This window comes from Cadophora gregata, assembly GCF_030347475.1.
Source record: "Cadophora gregata isolate MNR1 chromosome Unknown scaffold_11, whole genome shotgun sequence".
Lineage (NCBI taxonomy): Eukaryota > Fungi > Ascomycota > Leotiomycetes > Helotiales > Ploettnerulaceae > Cadophora > Cadophora gregata.
This window is the reverse complement of record NW_026695934.1, coordinates 2163213-2188005: the sequence shown is the minus strand read 5'-3', so window position 1 is coordinate 2188005 and position 24793 is coordinate 2163213. Positions and strand designations below refer to the sequence as shown.

Below are 24793 nucleotides of genomic sequence, written 5' to 3'. Positions count from 1 at the left end.
TGTATTTCCGGTTCGGTACCAGATAATGTATTCTTACTGCCAAAACGAGTGGTCATCATCCTCAGATGGACCCGACATTGGGTCCAGTGTCGTCTTGGCATCCGAGATTTGTGGGTGCTTGTCAATATCAGAACAGGAGCTGGCAGTGTACAAATGTCGGCCCGCTCGTAGGATGTAAAAAGATAGGCCGGTGGTATTATCCTAGGATTGGAAATAAGTACTTTACAGCATCAATTCGATCACTACACCAGCTCGTTGAGTCGCCCCTATATTCAAGTCCACTTTCATCGCCAGCTGATCTGTGCCACATCAAATCCGCACCCAGATGCTGTCAAGGTTGAACCTTCGCTCCATCAGCTCTCAAAAAAAAGTAGAACATTTCTGTCCAAGAGGACCAAGTCAGTTGCCAACTGATGAATTAAGCTTAGGCAATAGAACTCTTGAAGAGATTTTGACTTCCGATTTGGCGGAATATCATAGTGCTCTTTGGTAGTTCAGGTATTTTTGCTGTTCTACAAGTGTATGTCAGCAGGCTTCTTATTGCTGAGCGACTCCCTAAAATCAGGAGCGCGCTGCTCTATCACGGTGATTTCCAGTTAAGTGCGGGGTAATGCGGGGTAATTTCAGCACACTTGCGACCGAGGACTCGTCACTTTCTAAGACAATACACAACTGTTCACACAGAATTATGATATCTGCTTCTACGATTCAATTGATCTATCTTTATAGTTAAAGTATGATCTAACAAATTCAACTGCCTTGTAACAAGTGATAATATACCTATCTGTAATCGTGATTTCAGGAGCATTCAATTAAGTTATTATTGTACAGCAAGTGAGGAAAGACAGGCAGAGTTACCCTGAATCTCAATTAATAAGCTGCTGATAGTTATATATTCTCCCAAAACACTGCCTGTGATCATTACGGCCTTTACATACTAACCTCAAACCGGTTATCATTTAGCTGGAATGTTGTAATTAAGGAGTTTGGCAAGGACATTTCCAGATCACATCCAATCAAATTCCCTTTCGCATTTTTAAACTCCAAAACAATCTGTTCGGCCATTAACTTCTCCTTTTCCTTTTTCACTGCGAGATCAAAGGGTGTCTAAAGAATGGCAATCCCAAGGTCAACCACGAAGCATGTCCATCCAGCTAAGCGAGAAATGGGTAAACAAATGAACAAAGTCAGTAGATGCGACAGTCAAAACAGCTGCAAACTATCTGGTAGTGTGGAAACTTCAAGTTTTAGTCAAATTGAATTCTGCGATACATATTGCCACAGCTGAGAATTGTAGCACGCCAGTTGAGTCTATATCAGAAGCAGAAGGTCGAAGCAAACGGAAGAAGGAAACAAAGAATGCGCCAGCAGTGTCCGGGGAACCAGAATCCGAAACAATCTAGCAAACTTTAACTCTTTATGTGAAAATCTTTATCCGCAATATCTAGCATTTCCATCAGGACCATTCCCACCAGTCGGGCATGGATGAAACACATTAACACTTGAGCCATGTCCATCCGTTTGCAAAACCCACTTGCTTGTATCTACGGTAGACGATCCGATTGGTAGTTTCCAGGTATATCTCGAGCCAATCTGCTGGAATTGGGCATCGTCAATTTGATCCCATGAATAGGGAGCGTCTTTTCCAGGTTCAATGACACCTGTATACTTATAAAGTCTCTTGTCATCAACAAGAAAGTGATTGCAAACGAAGTGGCCCTGATTAAAATTGATTGGCCATCCAGCTGGGCAGCTATCCTCTACATTCCAGATGAACAGACGTATGATGCCGTATGGGAAGGCGATTGTTGCGGAGAACGTCGTTGTTGATGGTGTGACTGTGACTGCGATGTCGAAGACATATTGGCCTGAGACTGGGGTGCTCACTGTCATAGCAGTGACGGTATTTGACTTCGAAGATTCCACGCCTTTTCCTCCAATAGCTGCAACTTGGAAAGCTAATCCTGAAGTCCCGGGTGTTAGACCTGGAATTGTAACACGCGTCAACTGTCCTGGTAAAGTGGCCACCACAGCATCATTGAGATAGATATTGTAACTTAAAGCCCCCGCAGCAGGCGTCCAACTTAAATTGACAAACGTATACTCGGAAAAGTCGACCTTCAGACCAGTTGGCGTAGCAGCCGCCGGACCATCCGGGAATGGAGCTGGACCAGGTATGGCTGGAGTACTCCCAGTCACCGAGTTGATCAGAGTCTGCATGTAAGTGTCGTCAGGAAGGTTATCGTAGGGGTTCCGAAGAACATCGTTCGTTGTTTGTATCATTCCAGCACCACGTGCTCTTGACAGTGCAACGACCTCCTCAATTCTCTCTTGAGGGACATCGAAGACAATATGCCAGAGCTTGCGATTGTCTTTAGGAATCCAGTCATTGTCGACAAATTTCTGAGTGTAGTTACTGTAGTCGTTTTCAAATGTCAACAGGGTGTCGGCGCTGTTCTCCAAGCATTGCGGCATTGTTGCTCCAGGATTCAGAATTATGTATGAGCCAGAACTGTTGGTAAAAAAGAATCGTTAGTCATTTTGAGGATGTACCAATCTGAGAAGATGGTAAAGGTGAATGCTTACTATTTTCGTTTCGTGTACTCTGTGACGGTCGTGTAGGCTTCAGCATAGATATTTTTTAGATCATCCGTCCCTTCACCACAGAAATTCCAACCCTCATCGAGGAAAATACCGCCAATCTCCGGATATAATGCGTACCACGCATCAATATCCCGTTCAATCTGGGCAATCCAGTCGGGGAGCTCATCAGAATTAAGGCGCGTTGAGAATTTGAGGTCGCCTTTGCCTTTGCTAAAGAATCCAGTGCGCACATATCCAAGCACGCGCTTTCTAGAGGCAGTAGCATTGTGGATGGCATCCATCCAAGCTCTGTTGACTTCCGTGTCCGGTCCTGTAGCAACGTTGGCGACTAATACGCTTATTTTGTCTGTGGGGTAGGCAATAAGTCGCTCCCAATCTTTCTTGACGACGTTTGGATCGAAGTATGAAGCTACGGCGATTTGCTGCGCTGTAGCTGGTACTTGCCTGGTGTCCAGGCCAGAGCTTAACATACTGTCGGAGTGTTAGGTTAGCATCGCAAAAATCAAGATTACCTGAAATCTTTCTTCCGTTCGCGAGTCACACCGATTTCAAATTGCCTGCCGAAGATTTCAATCGAGGAAAAAGAAGGAAGAAGACTCACAGTTCCGAAGGAAGTGCCACTACGTGCAGTAGAAGGGCTGCTCCGACTAGAAGTCTGGAAAACATGGTTCAATAACCAAGGAAGATTGGAAGAAAGGAGAAGTGTTGGCTTGCTTGGAAAGAGGATGGTGGGAGTTTGGGTTGAGGTGAGTGAGTGTAACTGGAAGGGAAGAGCGATTATATAGCAATACCAGGAGCAACCTCAATCCTTGGCCGTGTAGAGTACTACGATGGGAGAAATTCTCTGCTTCTAGAAGCACAGTCTAGAACTACAACTACGAGAGGCAAAGCAGAATTCAAGCTCTATTAAACCTCAATTGACGAAGAGTTCATGACAAGAATGTCATAATGTAACCTTTTAGACGCAGCAACCTATGAGAAAAGAAAGTAGTGATATCATGTTTTAAGTCACCATAGCATTGATAAAGGCGTCAAACAAATGCAATTGGTCTGAATTCACGAGCCTCCTACCACGTGGTGGCACAGGGATTTCGTCACCAGGCGAAGTGGTTGATAAGATTGAAGATTATGAGACATCATGACCACGCTGACAGTTCTGGCCGGACACCACGGAAGAAATGGTACTGAAATTTCAATTGCATAAGACGGGTCGTCAAAATTCTCGTCACAAGATCCAAAAAAAGGAGCCGGCACCTTGTCGACGACAGATCTGACAAGTAATCGCAATACGGTCTTTGAAGTCATTCTTCAAACTGTGCAAATACAGATTTCAGTATCAAGAACGAGTTTAAATTAGCAAAAGTTCACTCTCAGGTAAAGAAATGACAAAAAGGATGGGTATACAGAAGTAGGAAGGCTTCCCTCTCGGCATTACTCGCATTATGTGGAATAGACCGAGAGGCACAGAAGTTTGGCGATCGGACTGCTCCTTGTGGTACTATTTGTTGTCACGCCCCTGGACAATCATTCTCTCGGCACAACTGTCCAGGGATGCTCTGGAAGAGTAGGGGTTCGATGTGCTGGCTAGAGGCGGCACTACGAAAGAGATGAACAAATCCTACAAGTAAGATAGTGTAGCATTTTGACTTGTTTAGTATTCGCTTAAAGTCAGAGAGCCGAAAAAGGATACCCGATCGTTTGGAGACGATGACACACACGACAGACGACGCAGGAACGCTATTCCAATCGCTTCGGCAGCACAGTCAGCGATGCAAGGTACCTGGCAGGGAGTGCTGATCAGGTGGAAGTGACGGAATAATTATGCAGCAATAAATGACGATGGACCGATTATCTACTGCCTACAGGAGCGACCACGACCTGGTCGTCGGAACACCGACTTTAGCGATAGCGAAGAGGTTGAAGGATGGGAGATACAAAACACGGTTTTTCGTGAAAAAAGGGGGCGAGTGAATTCTCGCTTACTTCGTTAGTATTTTAGCCTACATTGGCACCAAAATGCTTTACATGACGACAGTCATCCCCGCTGGCACCAGCACCCGCCTCAAAAAACCAGTGAAGCAAGACCCGTGAAAACTTCGAGTTTTTACATTATGTCACCGTCGTAAGTTTCTACACAGCTTCTCTGGTGAGCTTTTCGTCAGCTGACCATCTAGCAAGCTATGTGCTCGTTACAGGAGCCACCGGCTTCATCGGAGCTCATGTCGTTGACGTGTTACTTAATCGAGGCATCAAAGTCCGTGGAGCGACTCGCTCAATGCAGAAAGGAAATGCTATGATACAAGCTCGGCCGCAATTTGCTTCGCAGCTTGATTTCGTGCAGATCGAGGATTTCGAGAAGAGTGGGGTGTTTGAAGAAGCTGTCAAGGGTGTTGATGCTGTGATGCATGTTGCGAGTGTATGTTCTCATTATCAATTTTATAGGAAGCTGCTTACATCCATAAGCCTTTTACGTACGATACCACGGACAATGAGAAGGAGCTCATCCTCCCAGCCATCAATGGCGTCCGCTCAATTCTCGAAGCCGCAAGCAACAGCAACGTTCAGCGGATCGTGATCACATCATCCTTTGCAGCAGTCATAGACGTGAACCGAAAGGCGCCACCATACTTCACCTACACAGCCGAAGACTGGAATCCACTCACCTATGAGGAATCCATCGATCCAGAAACAAAGGCAGTCGTCGCGTACAGAGGATCCAAGAAATTCGCTGAGCTCGAAGCATGGAATCATATCAAGGAGAAGAAGCCTAATTTCGACATAGTGACTTTGTGCCCACCGATGACGTTTGGTCCGGTCATTCACCCTGTCGAAGGCGTTAGTAGCCTTAACGAGTCGAACAAGATGTTGTGGAACGTTGCGAGTGGGGAACCTCTGCCAGTCGCCAGAGTGCCGTTTTGGGTCGATGTGAGGGTTTTGGCGGCGGCTCATGTAGAGGCGCTGTTCCGACCCGAAGCTGGGAATAAGAGGTTCGTTGTTGCTTCTCCAGAGCGCTTTTCGTACTCGCTGGCTGGAGAGATCATCAGGGAGAATCTTCCTGGTCAGACTGGGAAAATATCACAAGAGGTGCAAACTGTTGATGATTCGCATGGACTTGATGGAAAGACTGCTTCCAAAATCCTTGGGATCACATATAGACCATTTACGGAGACGGTGGTTGAGCTGGTTTCACAGGCCATGAAGATGAATGCTGGCTGCGCTTGACGGGGTGAATGACGATTAGCTGTGTATAAAGACATAGAAAATGCAGGTAGTGGCCACCAGCCTCAAGAATCATCATAAAGACGAGGAAAGTAAAGTCTAAAAGGCATTGCACAATTTGGGAACTAGGTATCTTTTGTTGTAAATTTCCCGTTTGCTGAGGGAGCCAGAGTGGAACAAATGGGTTCTAGGCTCATTTGAAACACTTTCAAGAGGAGGCATCCAAACTCATCTCAGGATATAACTTCTTTCCATCCATCAATGCACTTTTCTTGCCCTTGAACACCATATCCATGAATGCATGCACATACGCAGTCATAACCTCCATCGCCCTTGCCCCACCAATTGTGCCCAAAAATTCCGCACCAGCATCACCCAACATCCCATCAAAACCAAGCGCATTGACAAGAACAGGAAAATCAGTAAAAGTTCCATGAGCACTGCCACTCAACTCGAACTGTCTCTTCCACCCAGTCAAGACCTTCCAAGTAGCAGTCCAGCTATCATCGGTCGTGATATTCTTACCTTCATGCGACAGAATCATGAAAGGTCGCTTAAGCCCTTTGTTGACAACGGTGCTGAAAAATGTCCCATCCAAATTGACACCGCCTAGGATCCGCTTGTCTTTCAGCATGGCTTGAGCGGATGTTGCGCCGCCGAGGGAGTGACCGAATATAGCGACTTTGGAGACATCGAGATCGCAGCCGACGCCTGGGAGGAGCTTTTGAGCGATAGAAGGTTGAGAGAGCTGGTTGAGTACGAATGAGACGTCCTGAGCTCGCACGTCCACGGCGAAATCGATGTTGTTTTCGACGTCAATTCCAAGGATCGTAGAGTTGTCTGGAAATGTAACAATGTCGGCGTCATATGGGTGATCGATGGTGATTACGGTATATCCGGCACTTGAGACTTGTTGGGCCATCACGCTGTAGCCGAGTCTCGAGTTTCCGGATCCTGGCGAGAAGACGACGATTGGGTAAGCTTTGGCGTTTCGAGGACTGGGCTTGCAAGTTTGGAGATCGATAGAACCGAATGTTCCTGCCGGAATGCCCAATGGTGCGTAGAGTGCGTCTTTCAATTCTGCGGTAATGGGATCCATGTATGGTGTGAGCAATGCAGAGCATTGCGATGCTGGGATAGGGTTGAATACTGAGATCATGAGAGTTCTTGGTGTCTTGGTAGGCGCGTAGGGATCGAGACGATGCTTATCGGTAAGTTTGAAAGTTACTAAAGTGGTGTTGTAAGGACCTGTTGGAGGAGGCAGAGAGATTGCTGCAGCTTGAAGAACACCGGCCAGGACGAGGCCGAATTTGGAAGCGGAGAAGAACATTGTGATCACGAAGGGGGTAGTGAAAGGAACAAGCCCGGATATGTTACAAACGTTCGAGAGTGATGTGATGGATGTGATGAGAAAGAATCGACTGGGTCTACCTTTTTATATATAACTAGCCCGATAGTCTCTATCCACAGTCGTAAGGAGGAGGACCTTGGCCCAAATTAGACATGTTTGAACTTTTTACGAACCCATCATCTCATTTAGATGAAAGTTCGGAAAGCATGTTTTGCGAAGTTATGCTTAATTGCGCCCGAAGGTTGCCATATGCGGGCTAGTGAAAGCTGAGTTGTGGAGTCGTTGGGAGTGCGCAGGAGCCAGGTATCCCGCGGATTAAGCGAGCTCAGCCCTGAAAGCCGTCTCCATGTTGTGCTGATGTGGGGCAAGAAGGTGATCTAGGATACGCCCTTTGAAGATCTTCGGCATTATGCCTAATTTCATGATGAATAATAAGCAACGGAGAGCGTTGGAGAGCGGATCGGCCCTGGCTTGAGTCATGTCAAAACTCGTCCCTCGTTCCTCGGCTACCTAGGTTGGCGAAGCGAGGGACAGAAAGTAAACATTGGCAGGGAGATTATGTTTGAACGACTGATAATATTCTATTGCAATCATTGATGGTGGAAACTAAATATTTGATATCATCGGATGGTAGAAGAGCTATACTATGATCAAAAAATAACAAGAAAATGGGAAAACTTGCAAGAGTGCATATCACGTGAGAATTGCGCTCGATTGTTGCCGAATGAGGCGTAGCGTCGTTGGCACCACATTTCCGGCCCACGACTTGGCATTATTCATCTCATCTCACAACAGGAACACAATGACAGAACAGCCACTAAGAGTGGATATCTGGATCAGTACGTGACCAATATGACTATCAACGTCGCCCAGGCATCCGCTTAGACTATGCAAAGAGGCTCAGCCGCAATCGTGGCATGCCCAGGCTTGATCTTTCTGTTGCGCTCAAATATTTCTTCATTCAGTCTTCATTCCGACTTCTCGGCAACGCACCTTTTCTCAGTATCATCCAATGGCGAGAAGCCGCCTTGAGGTCACGATCACACCAGTCCCTGGAGACTATCATCAATCCCAATATGGTTCTTGGACCGCTTGACAAACGATCCATCCGAACTCGATGCGAAGCCTGCTCGAGGCGACGAATCAAAGTCAGTCATTCCCCCAAGTAGAGTCAATTTAATACTCACGAATTTCAGTGTGAAGGAGGCTCACCATGCGCGTACTGCATGAAGAAGAAAATCACATGTGTACCTCCTGCACCATCGAAGAGGACCGGGGTAGTCTTCGTCAACAAAGCGCCATCTCAAAATTTTGTCACAAACTCCGAGCAGATCATCTTGGATCAACAGCTTGTAATACCCAAAGTGGTTGATAGGTTACAATCTGCTGATTTCATTGCACGTTTCTTCTCTGTATTCATCGTTCGGAATGATTTCTCAGGCGGCTCCCTAGACATGGATGCCATCGTGACGAACTTTCAATACTCGCCAAGTCTGTACCATGCGGCAGTGGCTGTTGGTGCGCTTGATGCAAGTAAACACGCGCTACCACCTGCAAAAGAGCGGAGAGTCGCTACTGTGGCTGCATTGTCGTCGTATAAGACGTCGCTTGTTGCTTTTCAAGAAGAAATCCAACGTCGGGATATCAGGAAGAATGATGCTGCGTTGTGGACGACGTTGTTTTTGGGATTATTCGAGGTTAGCTTTGGAGTCCAAGGCCCTAATCTATCAATATATTTTACTGACCTGTTCAGCTCATGTCCGATTTCTCCGGCGAGGGCTGGGTGAAGCATATCCTATATGGGACATCTCGAATGCTCCAATTGCGAGGCCCCGAGGCCCACCTCACCGGTAGAGGCCGCTCGTTCTTCCTCACAGTCCGGATTTTTGAGATCTCGCGCGCATTGGCATTCTCGGAGTCTACATTCTTGAACGAGAGACCATGGGTTGAACTAATGGAGAAGATGTGGCTGGAGGATGCTAGCGATTGGCATCCGAAGGAGAAGATGTATGACTTGATGTTAGAAACGCATGCGCTGGGTGAGAAGTAAGTACTCAAGATCACGATGATGGCCTGGACTCACAGAATTAGGGTTTGGGACGTTGTGAAAGAGGATACAGACTTACCCTCCCACATGATAGACGAAGCGCTCACGGATCTTGGCACGGCAGGATTGACCATGCGAGACACTATTGACAATTGGCATACAAGTTTCCTGCAGTCCTCGTACGCGATAGAGGATGATCCGTGGTCATTGCTAGCAATCATCTACTACCATGCCATCTCAATCTATCTCACAGGAATTTTCGACTACCGTCCGCAGTTCGACATGATACCTTACCCAAGTTTATCATACTCAACAATTCAAGCTCACGTCTACTCAATCATCTCGCAGACAAAGCTAGCATTAAGTACAACCAATTTAGCAGGCGCCTTTCTCGTATTCGCATTGCGAGTAGCAGGTGCAAGAGCTGTAAACGAGGAGCAAAGAGTGGATATTTTGCAGATGCTCGCCGAGATTTCGACGAGGAGTTTCGTGGTTGCGGATGCATTTAGGATGGATCTCGAGTATGTGTGGAGTGAGACTGAGAGTAGAAAGGGAAGAGCATAGGAGACTCTGGGACTGAGCTTGTAAGTTCGAACTCTACCCATTATTCTATCAAACACGAAATCTAAAGTGTCTTTCTGCAGTGCTCTATCCACCACCTTCTCTTACCAATCTCCTCATCTCCTCATCATAGATCGCTCCCTCCACACTCCGCCTAAGACCCTCTTCCATCCCACCGGGCTCATATCCCAACCTTGACCTCGCCTTCTCAATACTCCAATTGACGCCTCTAGTCAACTCCTTGATATCATATGTCCCGACCTGCGGTCTCTTCTGGCCTGCGCTAAAAATGAAATAGAAGATCTCGTTCATCCAAGCCGTCACGATAACCAACCAGAAGCTGACATGCCGTATATGCGCTTTCTCTGTCCGATCGCCAGCGATGTACCAGATTTTGCGTGCGAATGTATAATAGGACATAGGCTGGCCGTCAGTGATGAAGAAAGCCTGTCCTGCTACCATGCGACCGTCGCCATCCATACTCGTCAAAGCCAACTGCGAGGATGAAGCAAGCAGAGTTTTCCCACACAATACATGCGCCATCACCGCATTCCCCACATACACATGTTCTAAAACATGCTTATCAGGACCGATCTGCATATTCTGCTTCCCCTGCCTCATCATACCCAGGATACTCGGAATGAGTCTCGGATCACCCTCTCCATATACAGGCGGCAACCTCAGAACGGCCGTCTTGAGACTTTCACCATTCGCTGCCAAGACAAGCGCATCTGCAATCCCTTTACTCTTCTGATACGGCATCGCGGCGCTCTTGTCAGTGAGCAACTTGCAACTCTTCTCAGTCAGCTGCTTGTTCCTCGGATCGGTCTCTACAGCCTCAAAACTAGACGTGAAAACTAGTGCTTTCACAAACGGCAGTCTACTCGCGCATTTCAGCAGGATTTGCGTGCCGCGCACGTTGGTGGTATTTTGTTCTTTGAGAGGGGCTTCTGGTGGTGCGGAGGCGAGATGGAAGATGATGCGGGGTTGGATCTTGAAGAGAAGTTCGCGCATGCGTGTTTCGTCGCTGATGGACCCGGTGAAGTAGGAGGCGCCGGAATGTTGGTTGTTTTGGGGTGTGCGTGAGATGACGGTTATGGGGCCGGATTCGGGGTCATCGAGGAGGGTGCGGACGAGGTTGGAGCCGACGAACCTGGTAGTATTAGATGGATTGGTCTGGATATTGAGTATTTTGATATTGCTTTGGGGTTGGAGAGCGATTCAAAGAGACGATACCATACCCACATCCACCAACGACTAAGATCGGACCAAGGAGCGGAAAGTCAGGAGTGCGACTCTCCTCAGGTTCTGCGCTCATATCTAATCCAGCACATATCTTCGATGGTTCATCCCCGGGGCTAAAGTTGTCTTCTATTGCAGTTTCCCTCATCTCAGGTCCAGCTTCTTCCTGACTAGCCCCGTCCATCTTCGTTCCCAGCTGCTTCTTTTGCTAAGTAAAATGTAAGGAGCAAATCGTAATACGCCACGCCCGTCGAAAGTCGAAATATTCGATGATGAAAATTGAAGAAAGCAACACAAAGTAACGACTGACTGGCTGACTTAAGAAACTCCTCCAAACCAACATTCAGAGTGAAGTTCAAGAATGTGGACGTGGACGTCAGATCCTTTAAGCAATAATCCTCCTGCCTCCCATGTACCCGCAAGCTCTGCTCCACTCATACCCCTACCATACCAAACCATACCCCAGTGAAGTAGATCCTGCTCCTACTGTCACCTACACTTAAAACTTACTTCATCCATCCCATCCAACCCATGCCAACTGTCAAAAGTACACAGCCCATGTCGTCGGGTGCCAGCCCGGTACCAACAATGCCTTGCAGGCAGGCTAGACCCCAAGCTTCAAACCTTTTTGAGCTCCCAAAGTTCAGGGGGGTGGATATCAGATCCACCAACCCAAATCTTGCATCGGGAAACCAGCCAATACATCAATTAGCAAGTCAACATTCCTAATGCACTTACCCATCATCTACCAACAAGCAAGCAATTATCTACTCGTCCATCCAACCAACCAGATGGATCCTTTTCGCGCTCTACAGGGGGATGGGAAACGGCCGATATGTGGCACAGACCACCACCAAAATTCTGTACAATCCCATATAATTCTATAGCTACCGATACGAATTCTTTTAAATTAGAAAGAGCTCATACATTGCATATTCTAGACCTAATTCATTAACTCAAATAAATATAAACTTAGGTGTGGTTGTGGAATAGTCGTCCTTCAAAGCGAGTGCCACGAATCGGCCACTTCCCATCCACCTGTAGAGTCACCTCCCATCGCACCCCATCAATCGGTACACCACTCATGGTGAACTATCAGCCAACCAACACTGACTGCATCAAACCCCCCGTCTCGTCAAAACTGCCCTTTCCTCCCATCCCCTGTCTTTCTGTCAACCTGTCATTTCATCGCAGCCTGTCCCATCCATCGCATCTCATCCCGTCACGTCCCATCTTCTCTCAGGGCTGAGGAAAAAAGAGGGTCAAAGTGCATAACGTGAAGGAGAATCTCACATCAGCAACCCATCTTACTGTAATTACTAGTCAGGTTAGGTTAAAGTTGTCGGCCGACTGCTTGGGAGGTAGTCTCGCTTATTCGCTTACCTTGGACTTGGACTTAGTAAGACCGACCTGCTGGGCTGGATGTGGTTGTAGTTGTGGATACAAGTACGGGTGAGTGCAGCAGGGCAGGGATAGAAAGAAAGCAGCTGATTTGGTACTGTATCTTGATCTGTATGTATGGGTGAGGCGCGGATAAGATGGGATGCGGTTCTGCGCATTAGGATGAAAGTAGCGAGGGATGTATGGAGATCGACAGTATTTGAATCCGAATCGATCGTCTTGCATGCATTGCAGGCCTTCGGGTTCCTGACCTGGAATTTACCTATGCTCTACTGTACTGTGCTCTGATGGCGGACAACCAGCCTCTCGGCAATCTCTGTTCTCCTATTCGAATAGCAATGCGATTCGTTCCACTCCCAAGGGTTTCCATCATTTTTGTAGCAGCAAATGGGAAGTAAGCATATAGGGGGTTGTTGATACTTATGTTGTTTATGCTTATGTTCTTTGCCTTCTCAGTTGTTACACCATCAAACTTCCCAGAGAATTATTTTCCCCCTTCATTCAGTCATTGATCCATCAATCCACCAATCCATCCAACTAAAACCCATGAAACACCAACTCCAACTGCACCCACACCAACACGAACCCCAGGTCTCATTAAAGGTCCGAGAGTCCCCATCGTCACATTCCACATTCCATATAAAACCAACACCCTCCCACACCATACCCTCCCACACCACTCCCCAACTTCCCTTAGCTCCCATTTCCCAAAACGACCAAAACACCCTACCGAGAAAAATCTACAAGCGGTGGCCGTCCCGCCTCCCGTCCCGTTTCCAACGGGAACGGGTTCCAAGTTCCCAACCAACACTCACTCCCGCCGTTTGTCTTGTCTTGTCCCTGTCCAGTCTCAATTGCCTAATGAGGAGAAATTGAACGGAAGAGTATTCCTGTCCTATCATCGATTTGTGCGCCCTACCTACATACCTGTAGATATTAACCGTCCCTTACCTACCTGACTTCACCGGCTGGCTGTGGTTGTACGAGTACGGCATATGTATAGGGGTTCTTGCACGTCACTCTTTCAGACCCAAGGAAGTAGCAGGCAGCCTGCACCGATCGAAAGAGGGAATGGAGAGATTGGTTATACCAGATGAGGTGCTTCGCCTCGCAGGACAAATAACACCGCAGTCCGTCCACCTTGACCAAAGTTCGACTTTTATGGGTACGAGAAGGGACGCGAAATCAAGGAATGGCTCAAGTCCATTTCTCAATCGGAATCCAAGTTCTCACATCCAACGAATCACAACATGACTGAAAGGTAAAGCCCTTCACGAAAGAAGACGAAGACGATTTTCTCCCCTTTCACTTTCCGCGTCTTACTCTCTTGAGGTTCACCAGAAAAACCAGGCCAGCAATATTATTGACCTCGCTTACATTGCTGCTACTTGTATCTATCTAGTACTACTTGCGAAGTAACCTGAAAGCAAGCAATGGGGTACGGTAGTATTGGAACGTGCAATCTTGGTCATGTGTCTTGTTTCTAGTTGAAGTGAACTGAGAGAAGATCAAAAGGTATCATTGTAGTGCTAAAACACGTACGACCGACCGGTTCTGTACTTGGTTCCATTCTCATTCTTTGGTATCAAATATGTTCGATGAAGTCGCTTGCTTCCTTCCTCCTATGTTCTCCTTGCTTCCCTTCTCGCTTGCCTCTTTAACTCTTCAGTTCTTCAATCCAAAACCTAACATAAAAATAAATACCCACGACGAAAATATAAACATCCACAAGAAGAGAACTCCTCCACTCCCACGCTAACTATCCATCCCTCCATCCGCCCAAAACATACATCCATTCACAAAGCAAAACTTGAAACTTCCTCGGTCACTAATAACCTCCTACCTCTCTAATACCTATAAACAGGCTCCTTCGTCCCAGACTGCTGCCCACCATATCCCGCCCTCCTATCCTCATCATCCTCATTAGGCGTCTCCGGGACAGCAGCATGCATCGTAACCTTCCCCATCGAGCTATCCTGTCTACCGACATAACTCGGCGTCTCCCTAAAGCCAGGATGGTACGGCTCGATTCCCAGCCTGTCATTGAATTGGCCCGTATTCGACGACGGTTCGTCCTTAGGGAATGGCGGATTATGTGTTCGCGTTGATGAGGTCTTGGGGTCTGAGAAGGGATTTTCGTCGTCTGAGCCGGTAGGCGCATAGTCACCTGGTGGAGGAATAGGAGGTTGGTTCTTGACTGCTTTTCGAGGTTGGGGGTTTGAGAGGGTAGGTGGTGGACCGGGAGGCGCCGCGAATCCAGAACCGGTTCGTCCTGGTGGTGGACCAGGAGGAGGGGCAAACCCAGCGTCTGGTCTGGGTGGTGGTGTCGGTTCCCCGTTCCCTAATCCTGCTGCTTTGCGAGCGGCGAGGATTGCGCGCTGGTGCTGGTTCATGGCTTTGTTTAGTTGCTCGTTGGTCTCGATGAGCGTTTCCATTGTATCGTTGTCGGGAGAGGGGTTCTCTGCAATCATGTAGGCTTGGATACTCCTGCTTGCGCTTTGGCAGCGATCTGCGAATTCGCGGACGAGTTCGTTCTGTATAATTTCCGAGGGAGGCGTGCTTTGTACGACTTGGGAGAGTAGCCCAGCTGATGTGCGCGCTTCTTCGATTCTGGAGCTCAGTTCGTGTGGTTGAGGAAGTCGGCGACTGTGGTGATTTCGTGAGAAGTAGTTCTGTTCGTTTCCTTGGAAAGGAGGAGCGTTTAAAGTTCGTGGTCCTGCTGGGCCCTGGGTCTGTTAGAAGAGTAGTTGGACTGGGTCAGGGTACAAACATGTATCTTAACCATCTTCTCATGCTCCTTCTTCCACATCTCATTCAGAAGTGCGAGTCCCTCATCATTCGCCTTTTCCCGTCCGAACGTATCCAGAGTCTCCATCAATATCTGCTTTACACTTGGATCTCTCCCCATCCGCAATAACTCCTTCACAGCCTGCACAAATTTTGCGTCAATATTCCTCGTGAATGTCTTGCCCGGGTTATCAGCCAGGATTCGAATGAGCATGATGCCATTGTACTGGACGTATGGTTTGGAGAAATTGTCCTTTGAGAGGAACTTTCGGATTACGTATGAAGCTTCCTTGGCGGCAGAGGGGGACGATTCGCAAGCTTCGACAATGGTAGGAAGGTAGAGAACTTCTTCGCCCTGGAGTAATGTTAGATACGCCGACAGACATCATTCCATGACAAAACTCACCGAGCCATTTGGCCCTCCAGATTCGCAGAACAATCGCTGGGAAGAATCAGCCTGATTCAAGTACGGAGAGACCTCCGACCACCTACCACGTTCCTCGTCGCATTTGCTTCTGGCGTATCGAGTCGAGTTTCTGGAGATGTGTCGACGACTTCGTTATTGGCTATGTGCTAGTTAGTATCTCTACGTGCTATGTTGTGATGTGCTGGCTGCTGCCGGAGGACTGGATTCATTGTTGGCTTACGTTTGCGCCGGATGGACCCCAGCATGCGATTCATGCCCATACTCTTCATGGCCTTCATGGCTGCGGGTTGGCCAGGGAGATTCAGCGGTGTGTAGGTGACAGAGTAGAAGACGGTTGAAGAGAAGCCGGAGGAGGTGGTGGTATTGTTGTTCTTGTTATGGTTATTGTTGCGGTTGTTGATTCGGGGGCTGTTGGTGTTATTCGTAGTGTTGCGGCGCAGCGGCAGAGGTGGGACATCAAAGGCGGTGGAAGCACCAGTGGGAGCGCCTTCTTTGCCTCGCGGCTTCGGCTTTAGTTTGGCCTGGAGCGGCATTGGCATTGGCATTCGCGTCATGCGCCTGTTCTTTTAGGGGTCTTGTTGCTTCAAACTCAACTGATCTCTGGATCAATAATTAATTACTCAGTCAATAGTTCAAGTCACCTCGATTCATGATTTGCCTTTCATCCATTTGCCTGGAAGTCTGTCTTGCATATATACGTCGTCGCTCGGACTAAACTCTCTACGTAGATCCTCTTTCCTTTAGGCATCCCATCCTATCCCTAAATATCATATTTCTCGTCTTATTACCCTCGTGGCAAAGTCAACAATCCCCATCCTCGTTGTCGTCGTCGTCACGTCTTGGCAAGTCGTCGGCATTAATGGACTTCCTTTCTCTTCGCATTTCACAGTTAAGAATCCGACCAAGTCTTGCCGTTACCTGTAGCTCTGCACAGCCTCGACTCGTGTCTCTTCAGTCTTGTCATCGTCTCTTGTCTTCCTATCGTTTATCGAACTTCATTCAGCCTTCCGCGTTTTAGCTTCATCTCAAGCTCAATCGGGCCGTCTGTCAATGGTCAGGTTTCGCTGCCAAGGCTTGAGTTGGAGATGAAACGCGTGGAAGCTTTGTCAGAGGATGTCTAAGTGTCGAATCACGAGGTAGCAGACTTGGAAATTCGGCGTTTAGTGAGGAACTGTTGCGGTTGGATAGAAGAGTCATTGTGACACGACAGTGTTTTCTGATTGTCGTCGTAGAACCAGGACGGATATTCCTAGGCGATGCCACGCGTGTTTTGGGCAAGCTGGTTACTGACCAAGGACAGACCTATGAATTTCATCTTGCTGCCGTTTCAAAGAATTCCTTGCCGTGCTCTGTATATTCTTTACCTTGGACGAGTCTGAAATTAGTGCTTGAGTGGTTATTAGAGCAATTTAGTGTTGCCTGGTGATATCTCCACGACATAGCCAGCCAACGATTCGATTAGAAGCCTAGATGTTGCTGATGTGTCCGCAGTCTCATTACGAGTCCAGTGCATCTGTCAAGAGATCAGGTACCTAATGCAGCCTGTTTGCTACTGGTTACATTCCTGCCCTTAAGGTAATTCATTATTTCGCCGAAAGTATATTCCCGGATTCTCACGTCTTAGGATTTTCTTGTCACCCTCTTTTCCGGATCCGATTTCTTGCTGAGAGAGGAGGTTTCCCTGGGCTAAGGAAATACCTCAAAGTCTGGGTTTTGGCCAGGACTTGTTATTGAGTCCATATTGACAGTTCACTGGATTCTCCAATGTGCCTTGAGGAGGACTCATTTCTCTCAAGAGTACCATTACTCTTCTCTCGGTTTTTTGGTCACAATGAGGACAAGTTTATAGATCTGAACATCTATCAGCAAGCATCAAAAGCTTAAGCAAAAATGGGGGGGAAATACTCGTGACAATTTTTCGCCCTCTTCTCACGTGTTTGCCCACGCCGTTCTCTTAAGCTTCTCATCTCCATTTCTTTCCCGTTTGCTACCTACCTAGTACCTACCTTCGTTTACCCCATCTCAAGGCATTCGAACCAGCAAAACTAATCCCTTTCTGAACATCCACAAATACCCCATTATTTGAGCCATCCCTTTCTCCTGCTTCCCATCCATACCTACTCACAGACTCAATCGTGACCTTCCACAATTCTTCTCGAAGCCCTCCCACCAACCAATCACATCCGCGCACTCGAATGCGCATGCATTGCATTAGCAGCGACTCGAGCATGGCTACGAAGTAAATGCGGAGACATCAATCACGACAAGGACCGGGATTAGATATGCGTGCGCGGATTTAAAAATAGGGGGGGTCTTGGGTTAAGGTTCTGTAACGGTCCAGAAGCTAAAAACGGAGATGCCGCAATTGTGGGTTAAGGCTTCGTTGAACGGGTTTTGAAATCCCACGTGCACGAAAGCGGGCGAGATGAATTGGGAAGTGTAAAGAACAAATGTACATGCTGGCTGGTGAGAGTCGAGGATTATTACAAGAAAGGAAGAGGGAAGGCACAATGTGAGGACAATGGAAAGGTAAGATTGTCGCCGCCCGATGGTACCTCCCTTTAGCGAAGGTAGCCTACCCATATATTCCAATTCCATTCCATGGCTGAGGCATTGAAAACCAATATCGACCCCACCAAGAGGTGGGAATTTGCCTGGTCTGAAGATGAAGACCCATGCTCATCAGCTTGATTCTGGTAACTGGAACCTGATTTGCTCGCGTGGAAAAATGCTGTGCTCGATACAGCACGAGATGTCGCGTTTTTGAGATTACTTGGAGGAAAGCGCTGCAGGGAGCCGTGGACTCGATCAGGTAGTACAGCATATGATGTCTGCATGACGGGTACCTACCTGCGTGATGATGGACTGGAGGAGGGATTCAATGCATTGTGAAGAATTGAAATAACACGATAAATATACTTCGCGTTGTTTTGCAGAGCCAACAGCAGGACTTCAAACATGAATACATAAATGCCACGACTGAAATGGCAAGGGTCGCAGAGTTCGTGAGCTGTTTGGACGATTGCGTTTCATATCAATCACGAAGACTCGCATTGCCCCAAAACTATGTTCTATGGAGTGCAAGGACAAGTTTCCAAAATTTCTGAAGCAAGAGGCAAGGGATGATGACCAAGGGCATAGAGCATTGATATTGGCTATTATAGACCCATTACCCAGTCAATAATGCCACAGCTTTCCCATCATCGTATCCAGAACTCCCCGCTTTTGCCTTCCAGTGGCAGCATGTAAAGGTTGGGCGCTCCCCTTCTTCTCCTCGGTGCCCCCCTCTAAGCATGTCAGCCTCGATGCAGCCAATCCAAGCCACTAACGCTGGAACTCCTTACCTCGCCGCATTGTATCCTCCACATCGCCCTACATTTCTCACTGCCTCCTTTTCTCCCTCACGACAGCGCACATCTCCTTCAACCCTCGACCGCACGGGATTGAATGGAATCGTCGCATCGCTGTCTGCATCTCCAGCCCACCACCAACACTCGCTTCCCACGCGAGTCCTGCCCACGCCAGCCATGACATTCCTGTCCAATAACCAGACACGGGCGCGGTTACCATGGATAGCAGCGCTCTGCGGGCTCTTCCTGATATGGTCGCTGGTATCTCTGGGAGTGAATCTGAAGCCATTCACAATCACTCTAGATGTAAGTTTCGTCCAATCTTCGTATGCACGGATCCACTGTCGACTCGCCGACCTCTAGCCTCTCGCGACAGCGACAAAGAAAAGATCAGATGAAGATAAAGCAACTGACACCTCTCGCACAGGAACAACCTCTAGACCACCTCGGACAGCCAGACAAGAACATCGGACCAATTCCCATCGCGAAACCGTCTCCTCCCAAATATCCCGCCTTCGAGGACCAAGCACTGAACGCCAATGACACGAACTACGTCTCGGAGCGGCCACTGATTCTCTACGCATATTTCGAGACGGAACTCGCGCGGAAGAATTTACAGTTCTATATCAAGCACGCGCTGCACAATGCTGCAGACTTCCTATTCATCTTCAATGGCGACACGGACGCCGATAAATTGCTGCCCGAGGCGGGGAACATCCGATCGATACATCGCGAGAATAAGTGCTATGACCTCGGGGCCTTTGCAGAGGTTTTGACGACGAATGATCTGTACAAGAAGTACAAGCGGTACATCACCATGAATGCCAGTATTCGGGGACCATTTCTACCATACTGGTCGCAGGGTTGTTGGAGTGATATGTATTTGAGCAAGATCACTGCAGATACGAAGGTTCGATTTCAAGTTTGGAAGTGAATACCGCGGAGAAATGCTGACAGGATATGATAGCTTGTGGGAATGACCATGAACTGCAACATCCGCAACCACATCCAATCCATGATCTGGGCCTACGACCGCACCACCATCGAGATCCTCCTCTTCCCCTCCGCCGACCTCGTCAAGAAATACAAAGAGATCCTCGGGCCCTACGTCCTCGACCCCGTCACCCCCGTCCCCGCCATGACAAGCCCAGGAATCAACTCCTGCCCGCACGAATACTGGGACGCGGTCGCCATCGAGGTATATGCGACGGGTTTGATCCAGGCCGCGGGGTACAAGGTCGATGCGATGATGTTTGCGTTCCATAGTAGTGAGGATTACGAGGAGACGTGTAAGGTGAATGGGGATGTGTTGGTGCATGAGAAGTATTATGGTATGGATCTGCATCCGTATGATACGGTGTTTGCGAAGACGAATAGGGGGATTGGGCCGTTGGTTCTGGAGAGGTTGACGGATTGGACGGATGGGAATGGGTATACGAGTTATGATCGATGCCATATCTGATTCGATTGAGATTGAAAGACGGGATCGAAAACAGAATGGCTGGGACGATGGTCCCAGGACCAAACATCCGGCTGCTTCAAGGAATCTGGATCCTCATCCGAAGCGAGATGGGCACCTACCATCAGAGCGGAAATGATTATGAGCATTTAAGCGGACGGCGTTAAAGAGTCGGTATATTTGATTGGCATTGGGGCTAGCTATTGTACGCTAGGTTGGGTGGATGTTTTGGACTCCAGTGTTGGTTCTGTACGAGTACGTCGAGGCAGGGCGTGGCGTTTGGCGTTATTGGTATGAATGGATGGATCGAAGAAAGAAAGGGACGATGGGGGACGTGAGGCTAGAAGAGGAAATCGTTCCACAATTAAAGAGCTGGATGGTTTGGTACTGCCGGCGATTAGGTAGATGAGACTATCTGGACCTAACCTAATGCTAAGATTTCTACAATGGAGTTTTTCCGTTTTTGGAGATTTCGGCCTGAGGAGGGTGAGCGTGACGGATGTAAAGCTGAGTTGAGAGATGACTGGCTATCAATAACCAAATGCAGAAGGACTCGTATGGCTGTAATCGGATTGTCTGTCTATTAGTGGTAGAGCATACTGTGGTGTGGTTAGGTGAGGAGGACGTCTCAATTTCAAGAAAGGTATGTTTACTTCTGGTATAACAAGTACGTATTTACACCTTCCTGACACTGTATTTCGGAGATCACATATCTTGATATCTCCTCAATCTGCTCAGATTCATTGGCTAGATTCTTATGACTAATTGTTTTACTAGGCGACGACGACGATAATTCAATATCTTCAATCTGTCTTCCACAAGTTACAGCTAATTGGTAGGCTTAGCAACGCCCGGTAGGCAAACCTGCATCTGACTACTGTAGGAAATTGTTGGTTGATGTGCTGTCATCGAAGATATGATAAGGTGGTCCGTGCGCCTATCCTTCTTGTTGTACAACACGAGAGAAGCCTTGGGATCAAAGCAGCGTTCCCCACCTTCCATACTGTCCTATCAAACTGCGGTTATAGTAGTGGATTCCGATGTCTCAGAATCATCGTAAGTTGCCTATTTGCTTGAAAGTGCGTCTGGCTTACTCTCCTAGCTCATCGTAGGATCCAAGTGCCCAGCGATGCACCATTCGAGTTGAAGCCCTCACCGGGGAAAGGATTGGGTGTTTTCGCCACCAGACGAATTAGTGAAGGAGCTATGGTCTTGAAAGAGAAGCCATTGTTCATCATCTGGAAGCCACATGAAGAGATCAGGGAAGAGGATATCCGGACAGCATTTCAACAGTTAGCACCAACCCAGAAAGGCCAATTCCTCTGCCTCCGCGGTAACGCCTCAAAACCTTTCAAGAATATGAGTAGGGTCCTTGCAGAGAAATCCTTCGCGCTATCAAACAGCGTCAACGATCAGCGCAAGGACTCTCCAAGTCACGGCATGTTCCTCCTCCACTCTCGCTTCAACCACTCGTGTATACCCAACTCCAAGATCCCAACCAGCGACGAAGCGAGTCAAGAGACCCTCACAAGTTTCGCAACTAGGAATATCGTTGCGGGTGAAGAGATCACGTTGTGTTATAATACAGATTTCGAAATGAGGACCCGCCTTGATCGCCGTCAAGAGCTGCGTTTCGTCTGCGATTGCAAAGCCTGTCTTCCCGGCACGCTCTTCCAACGACTCAGCGATATCCGGAGAAGCCTTATTCGAGGACTACAGTATCTTACGCTGGGGAAAGATTTGGATGGACGGCGACAGGATTCTGATGCGTCGCCGATTATCTTTCACGGTGGATTGAAGAGAGCAGCAGAGGAGTTCAAGATTCCTCTTTCGGACAGGTTCGTTTTCATATTCTGATCGTGTTTTTGCTGGAAGAGGAGGGACTATTGGACGGTTTTAAGCTCGAAAGATTCAATCCAGGCATATTACAGATGGCGGCCTTGTTTGCGACGGGAAGCAATGCTAGGATTGCTAGGCTTGTCATGGTGCAGAAAACTTGGCTGGAGAAGTTGAGTATGGCTTTCAAGCTATTTGGGAGAGTAGATGTCGCCGATGATAAATTTAACATGATGCTAAGAATGCTACACTGACTTTCTGTAACACCTTAGCATTCAAATCAAGTCTTACCTTTTGATGCCTCATCAATCTCCTTCAAGATCTTCCAAAGCTGTATGAAAGATGAAAGAAATAGGGTCTGGAGAGAGCTCAACTGTCTAGACGTAGAAGTGACGCAAGATCTTTCTGCAGGTGCAGCTAGAGCGTATGATTCAAAGGTATTGTTATCGTTAGGAAGAAACGACAATGGAGAAGTAATCTTAGAAGAAAGAAACAAGATATGGAAAAGCTTGGATCAGTCTCCTTTTGTCTCATGATCAATCGTGAATTGATGATCCCTGACAAACTAGCTTCGAGGTAAAAGTCGAGGTACAAGTATACCGAGGATATAAGCCCCGCGTGATGGCTGTAGCGTGCAGGCAGACAAAGAATCCCTCGATCATTGACTTCTAATTTAGTCTTTCCGATCATGGCTTTTACATGTCTTATGACAGCGGGCCTGAAGCGTCAAAGGGAGGATAGGGACAGAGGGTACATGGTCAAAGCTGGGGAATTTGAGTATTGGTGGGGTTGGTTTCGAAGTCAAAATCGTTCATCACATCACAGGCAGGTACTGGAGTCTACTTTCGGGACGACGGGGGTGGAAAGAACTATGATTGATGTTTGTGGCGTGCGTACTGATTAAATTTAAGAGAGTTGGATTTCAGACTACGTTCAAGCCTTTCGTTTCCTCCCTCTCTTCCGTCTCATCTCACGCACTAAGGAAGTAAAGGCCAAACCCAGCGGAGCCGTCTACACACCTTCAAGAACTCCTCCGGACAAATTCCATGTCTCTCCGCCACAACCCGGATCTTTCCATCCCTAGCCGGATTAACTACCTCTCTCACACTCCATTTCTCCGCCCGACAGAGTATTGCAGCAGTTTGATAGAACACACATCTCGAACTGTACTTCCAGAACATATATGCATACACTAGAGCATGGTGTAGAGACTTGGTGAAAGGTGGCTGCTCATCGATGGTGTAGCCATCGTGGGTGGCTCGGCCGATGGTGAAGAATACATCTGATTCCTCGCTCAGTTTCTCGAGGGCGGATTTGGGTTCGGTGAGTTCCGCCTTTTCTTCCTCGAGGCGGGAGAGGTGCCAGGATAGTGGGGTTTGGCGAGCGAGGTCGAGGATGCGGTACCAGGGCTTGAGGAAGGTTGAGATCGTGATAGGCATCTTGTCTTTTGCTTTGTTGGTGGTTTGTGTGGCTGAAAGGTTGTTGATGTTGGTGGGAGGGAAAGTATGCAGACACCCGTTGACCTGTATTTAAGTTTGGTCTCGTTGGCTCTCCTTGGTCTGTACTACCAGGGTATTTTGCTCTTGCAAAGATAGAACAGTCGCGCTAGTGTTCCTTCTAAGCTTTTGAGTTAGTAGTTGGACTTGCGGGCGTAGATGGTGGTGCAGTCAAAGAGTAAACAAAGAACAGGAAAAACATACTGGGAAGTTCCTTGTCTGATTGAAGATAGTTGGATATCGGAATCAACGTCACTTATTGCTCATCCTGCCTTGAGATATGATGATCGTCGAGATCATTCAGCCAGGTCTCGATACTAATGAGAGAAACGGTGTTTATATTTTCGCATAGATTAAGCGAGGCGCTAGTGCGATCAAGGGGAGGAGAAACGAATGAGATGGCGTGAGTGAATCGACACTACATCACTGTGTCGACGAAGCTTAAATGACAGCCATATTGCATTATTTGATAGGCGTTAAGAGTATTCACCGACATGACTTATAATATCCTGTCAGCCTTCTGTCGTTTCGCATTGCCACCGCAGAGAATCACGCTCAAAAAAGTGCCAGGGAAGGGCACTGAAAGGAGATTGTCTCACATGTTTCTTTGTTCACATGGTCGCTTCGAGGAAATTCCACCCTTTTATGACCTCTGTGTTCGTCAGATGTTGCTTGACCACCACAAACTGGTCATTCACTGACTGAATTTGGCCATACGATCTGGCAGGTAGTGCAGATGCTGCGTCCTAGATTTGATGTTGACAGCCAGCTTGCAAAGACATGGTGATCTCTAGTGGAGAATCGGGTATAATGAATAGCAATTCCTAAGACCTTCCCATTACTACTTCTGGAAAGTGGAATCTGCAGAGGCGTCACATGTCACTTCTCGGATGACACGATGCTGAACAACAAACGTGCTGTGTCATGATCTTGCTGGCTCGTTCTAGAAAGTCGTTAATTCTTGCTTTGCTACTCATGTCAGAAACAATTATTGAACTCGTGAAGTGTGTCAA

General features: G+C 47.8%; 9 protein-coding genes across 9 annotated transcripts; 4 read left to right on the top strand and 5 right to left on the bottom strand.

Annotated features, from left to right (window-relative positions):
- Positions 1 to 1431: 1431 nt before the first annotated feature.
- ONS95_002829 (uncharacterized protein) lies at positions 1432 to 3270 on the bottom strand (the record flags this gene model as incomplete). Its single annotated transcript, XM_058496109.1, has 3 exons — positions 1432 to 2512; positions 2587 to 3075; positions 3206 to 3270. 3 exons carry the CDS (start codon positions 3268 to 3270, stop codon positions 1432 to 1434), a joined length of 1635 nt encoding a protein of 544 aa, XP_058354839.1.
- A 1049-nt stretch (positions 3271 to 4319) lies between these two features.
- On the top strand, positions 4320 to 5994 carry ONS95_002828 (uncharacterized protein). Its single transcript, XM_058496108.1, has 4 exons — positions 4320 to 4547; positions 4604 to 4726; positions 4783 to 5020; positions 5068 to 5994. The coding sequence occupies exons 1-4, from the start codon at positions 4438 to 4440 to the stop codon at positions 5824 to 5826; spliced, it is 1230 nt and encodes a 409-aa protein (XP_058354838.1). The 5' UTR covers positions 4320 to 4437; the 3' UTR covers positions 5827 to 5994.
- A 37-nt stretch (positions 5995 to 6031) lies between these two features.
- ONS95_002827 (uncharacterized protein) lies at positions 6032 to 7798 on the bottom strand (the record flags this gene model as incomplete). The annotated part of the gene is made up of 2 exons (XM_058496107.1): positions 7255 to 7798; positions 6032 to 7050 (listed from the first exon to the last, which is right to left on the bottom strand). Exon 2 carries the CDS (start codon positions 6980 to 6982, stop codon positions 6032 to 6034), a length of 951 nt encoding a protein of 316 aa, XP_058354837.1. The 5' UTR covers positions 6983 to 7050; positions 7255 to 7798.
- Positions 7799 to 7968: 170 nt separating this feature from the next.
- On the top strand, positions 7969 to 10849 carry ONS95_002826 (uncharacterized protein). The gene is made up of 5 exons (XM_058496106.1): positions 7969 to 8322; positions 8371 to 8871; positions 8928 to 9220; positions 9266 to 9805; positions 9866 to 10849. Exons 1-4 carry the CDS (start codon positions 8092 to 8094, stop codon positions 9783 to 9785), a joined length of 1545 nt encoding a protein of 514 aa, XP_058354836.1. The 5' UTR covers positions 7969 to 8091; the 3' UTR covers positions 9786 to 9805; positions 9866 to 10849.
- On the bottom strand, positions 9870 to 11857 carry ONS95_002825 (uncharacterized protein; the record flags this gene model as incomplete). Its single annotated transcript, XM_058496105.1, has 2 exons — positions 11024 to 11857; positions 9870 to 10935 (listed from the first exon to the last, which is right to left on the bottom strand). The coding sequence occupies exons 1-2, from the start codon at positions 11206 to 11208 to the stop codon at positions 9870 to 9872; spliced, it is 1251 nt and encodes a 416-aa protein (XP_058354835.1). The 5' UTR covers positions 11209 to 11857.
- Positions 11858 to 14272: 2415 nt separating this feature from the next.
- ONS95_002824 (uncharacterized protein) lies at positions 14273 to 16184 on the bottom strand (the record flags this gene model as incomplete). The annotated part of the gene is made up of 5 exons (XM_058496104.1): positions 14273 to 15151; positions 15196 to 15567; positions 15619 to 15654; positions 15705 to 15778; positions 15860 to 16184. The coding sequence occupies 5 exons, from the start codon at positions 16182 to 16184 to the stop codon at positions 14273 to 14275; spliced, it is 1686 nt and encodes a 561-aa protein (XP_058354834.1).
- A 2748-nt stretch (positions 16185 to 18932) lies between these two features.
- On the top strand, positions 18933 to 20451 carry ONS95_002823 (uncharacterized protein; the record flags this gene model as incomplete). Its single annotated transcript, XM_058496103.1, has 3 exons — positions 18933 to 19295; positions 19417 to 19899; positions 19957 to 20451. 3 exons carry the CDS (start codon positions 18933 to 18935, stop codon positions 20449 to 20451), a joined length of 1341 nt encoding a protein of 446 aa, XP_058354833.1.
- A 1037-nt stretch (positions 20452 to 21488) lies between these two features.
- Positions 21489 to 22305, top strand: ONS95_002822 (uncharacterized protein; the record flags this gene model as incomplete). Its single annotated transcript, XM_058496102.1, has 2 exons — positions 21489 to 21504; positions 21551 to 22305. 2 exons carry the CDS (start codon positions 21489 to 21491, stop codon positions 22303 to 22305), a joined length of 771 nt encoding a protein of 256 aa, XP_058354832.1.
- Positions 22306 to 23261: 956 nt separating this feature from the next.
- Positions 23262 to 23723, bottom strand: ONS95_002821 (uncharacterized protein; the record flags this gene model as incomplete). Its single annotated transcript, XM_058496101.1, has 1 exon — positions 23262 to 23723. One exon carries the CDS (start codon positions 23721 to 23723, stop codon positions 23262 to 23264), a length of 462 nt encoding a protein of 153 aa, XP_058354831.1.
- Between the last annotated feature and the right edge of the window lie 1070 nt (positions 23724 to 24793).

Bases quoted from the DNA above. Each gene is read 5' to 3' on its own strand.
- ONS95_002828 (XM_058496108.1), top strand. From the start codon at position 4,438: ATGACGATGGACCGATTATCTACTGCCTACAGGAGCGACCACGACCTG. The intron at 4,548-4,603 runs GTTTTTCGTGAA...TTAGTATTTTAG, and splicing joins GATGGGAGATACAAAACACG to CCTACATTGGCACCAAAATG. The intron at 5,021-5,067 runs GTATGTTCTCAT...TACATCCATAAG, and splicing joins CTGTGATGCATGTTGCGAGT to CCTTTTACGTACGATACCAC.
- ONS95_002826 (XM_058496106.1), top strand. From the start codon at position 8,092: ATGCCCAGGCTTGATCTTTCTGTTGCGCTCAAATATTTCTTCATTCAG. The intron at 8,323-8,370 runs GTCAGTCATTCC...CACGAATTTCAG, and splicing joins GCTCGAGGCGACGAATCAAA to TGTGAAGGAGGCTCACCATG. The intron at 9,221-9,265 runs GTAAGTACTCAA...TCACAGAATTAG, and splicing joins ACGCATGCGCTGGGTGAGAA to GGTTTGGGACGTTGTGAAAG.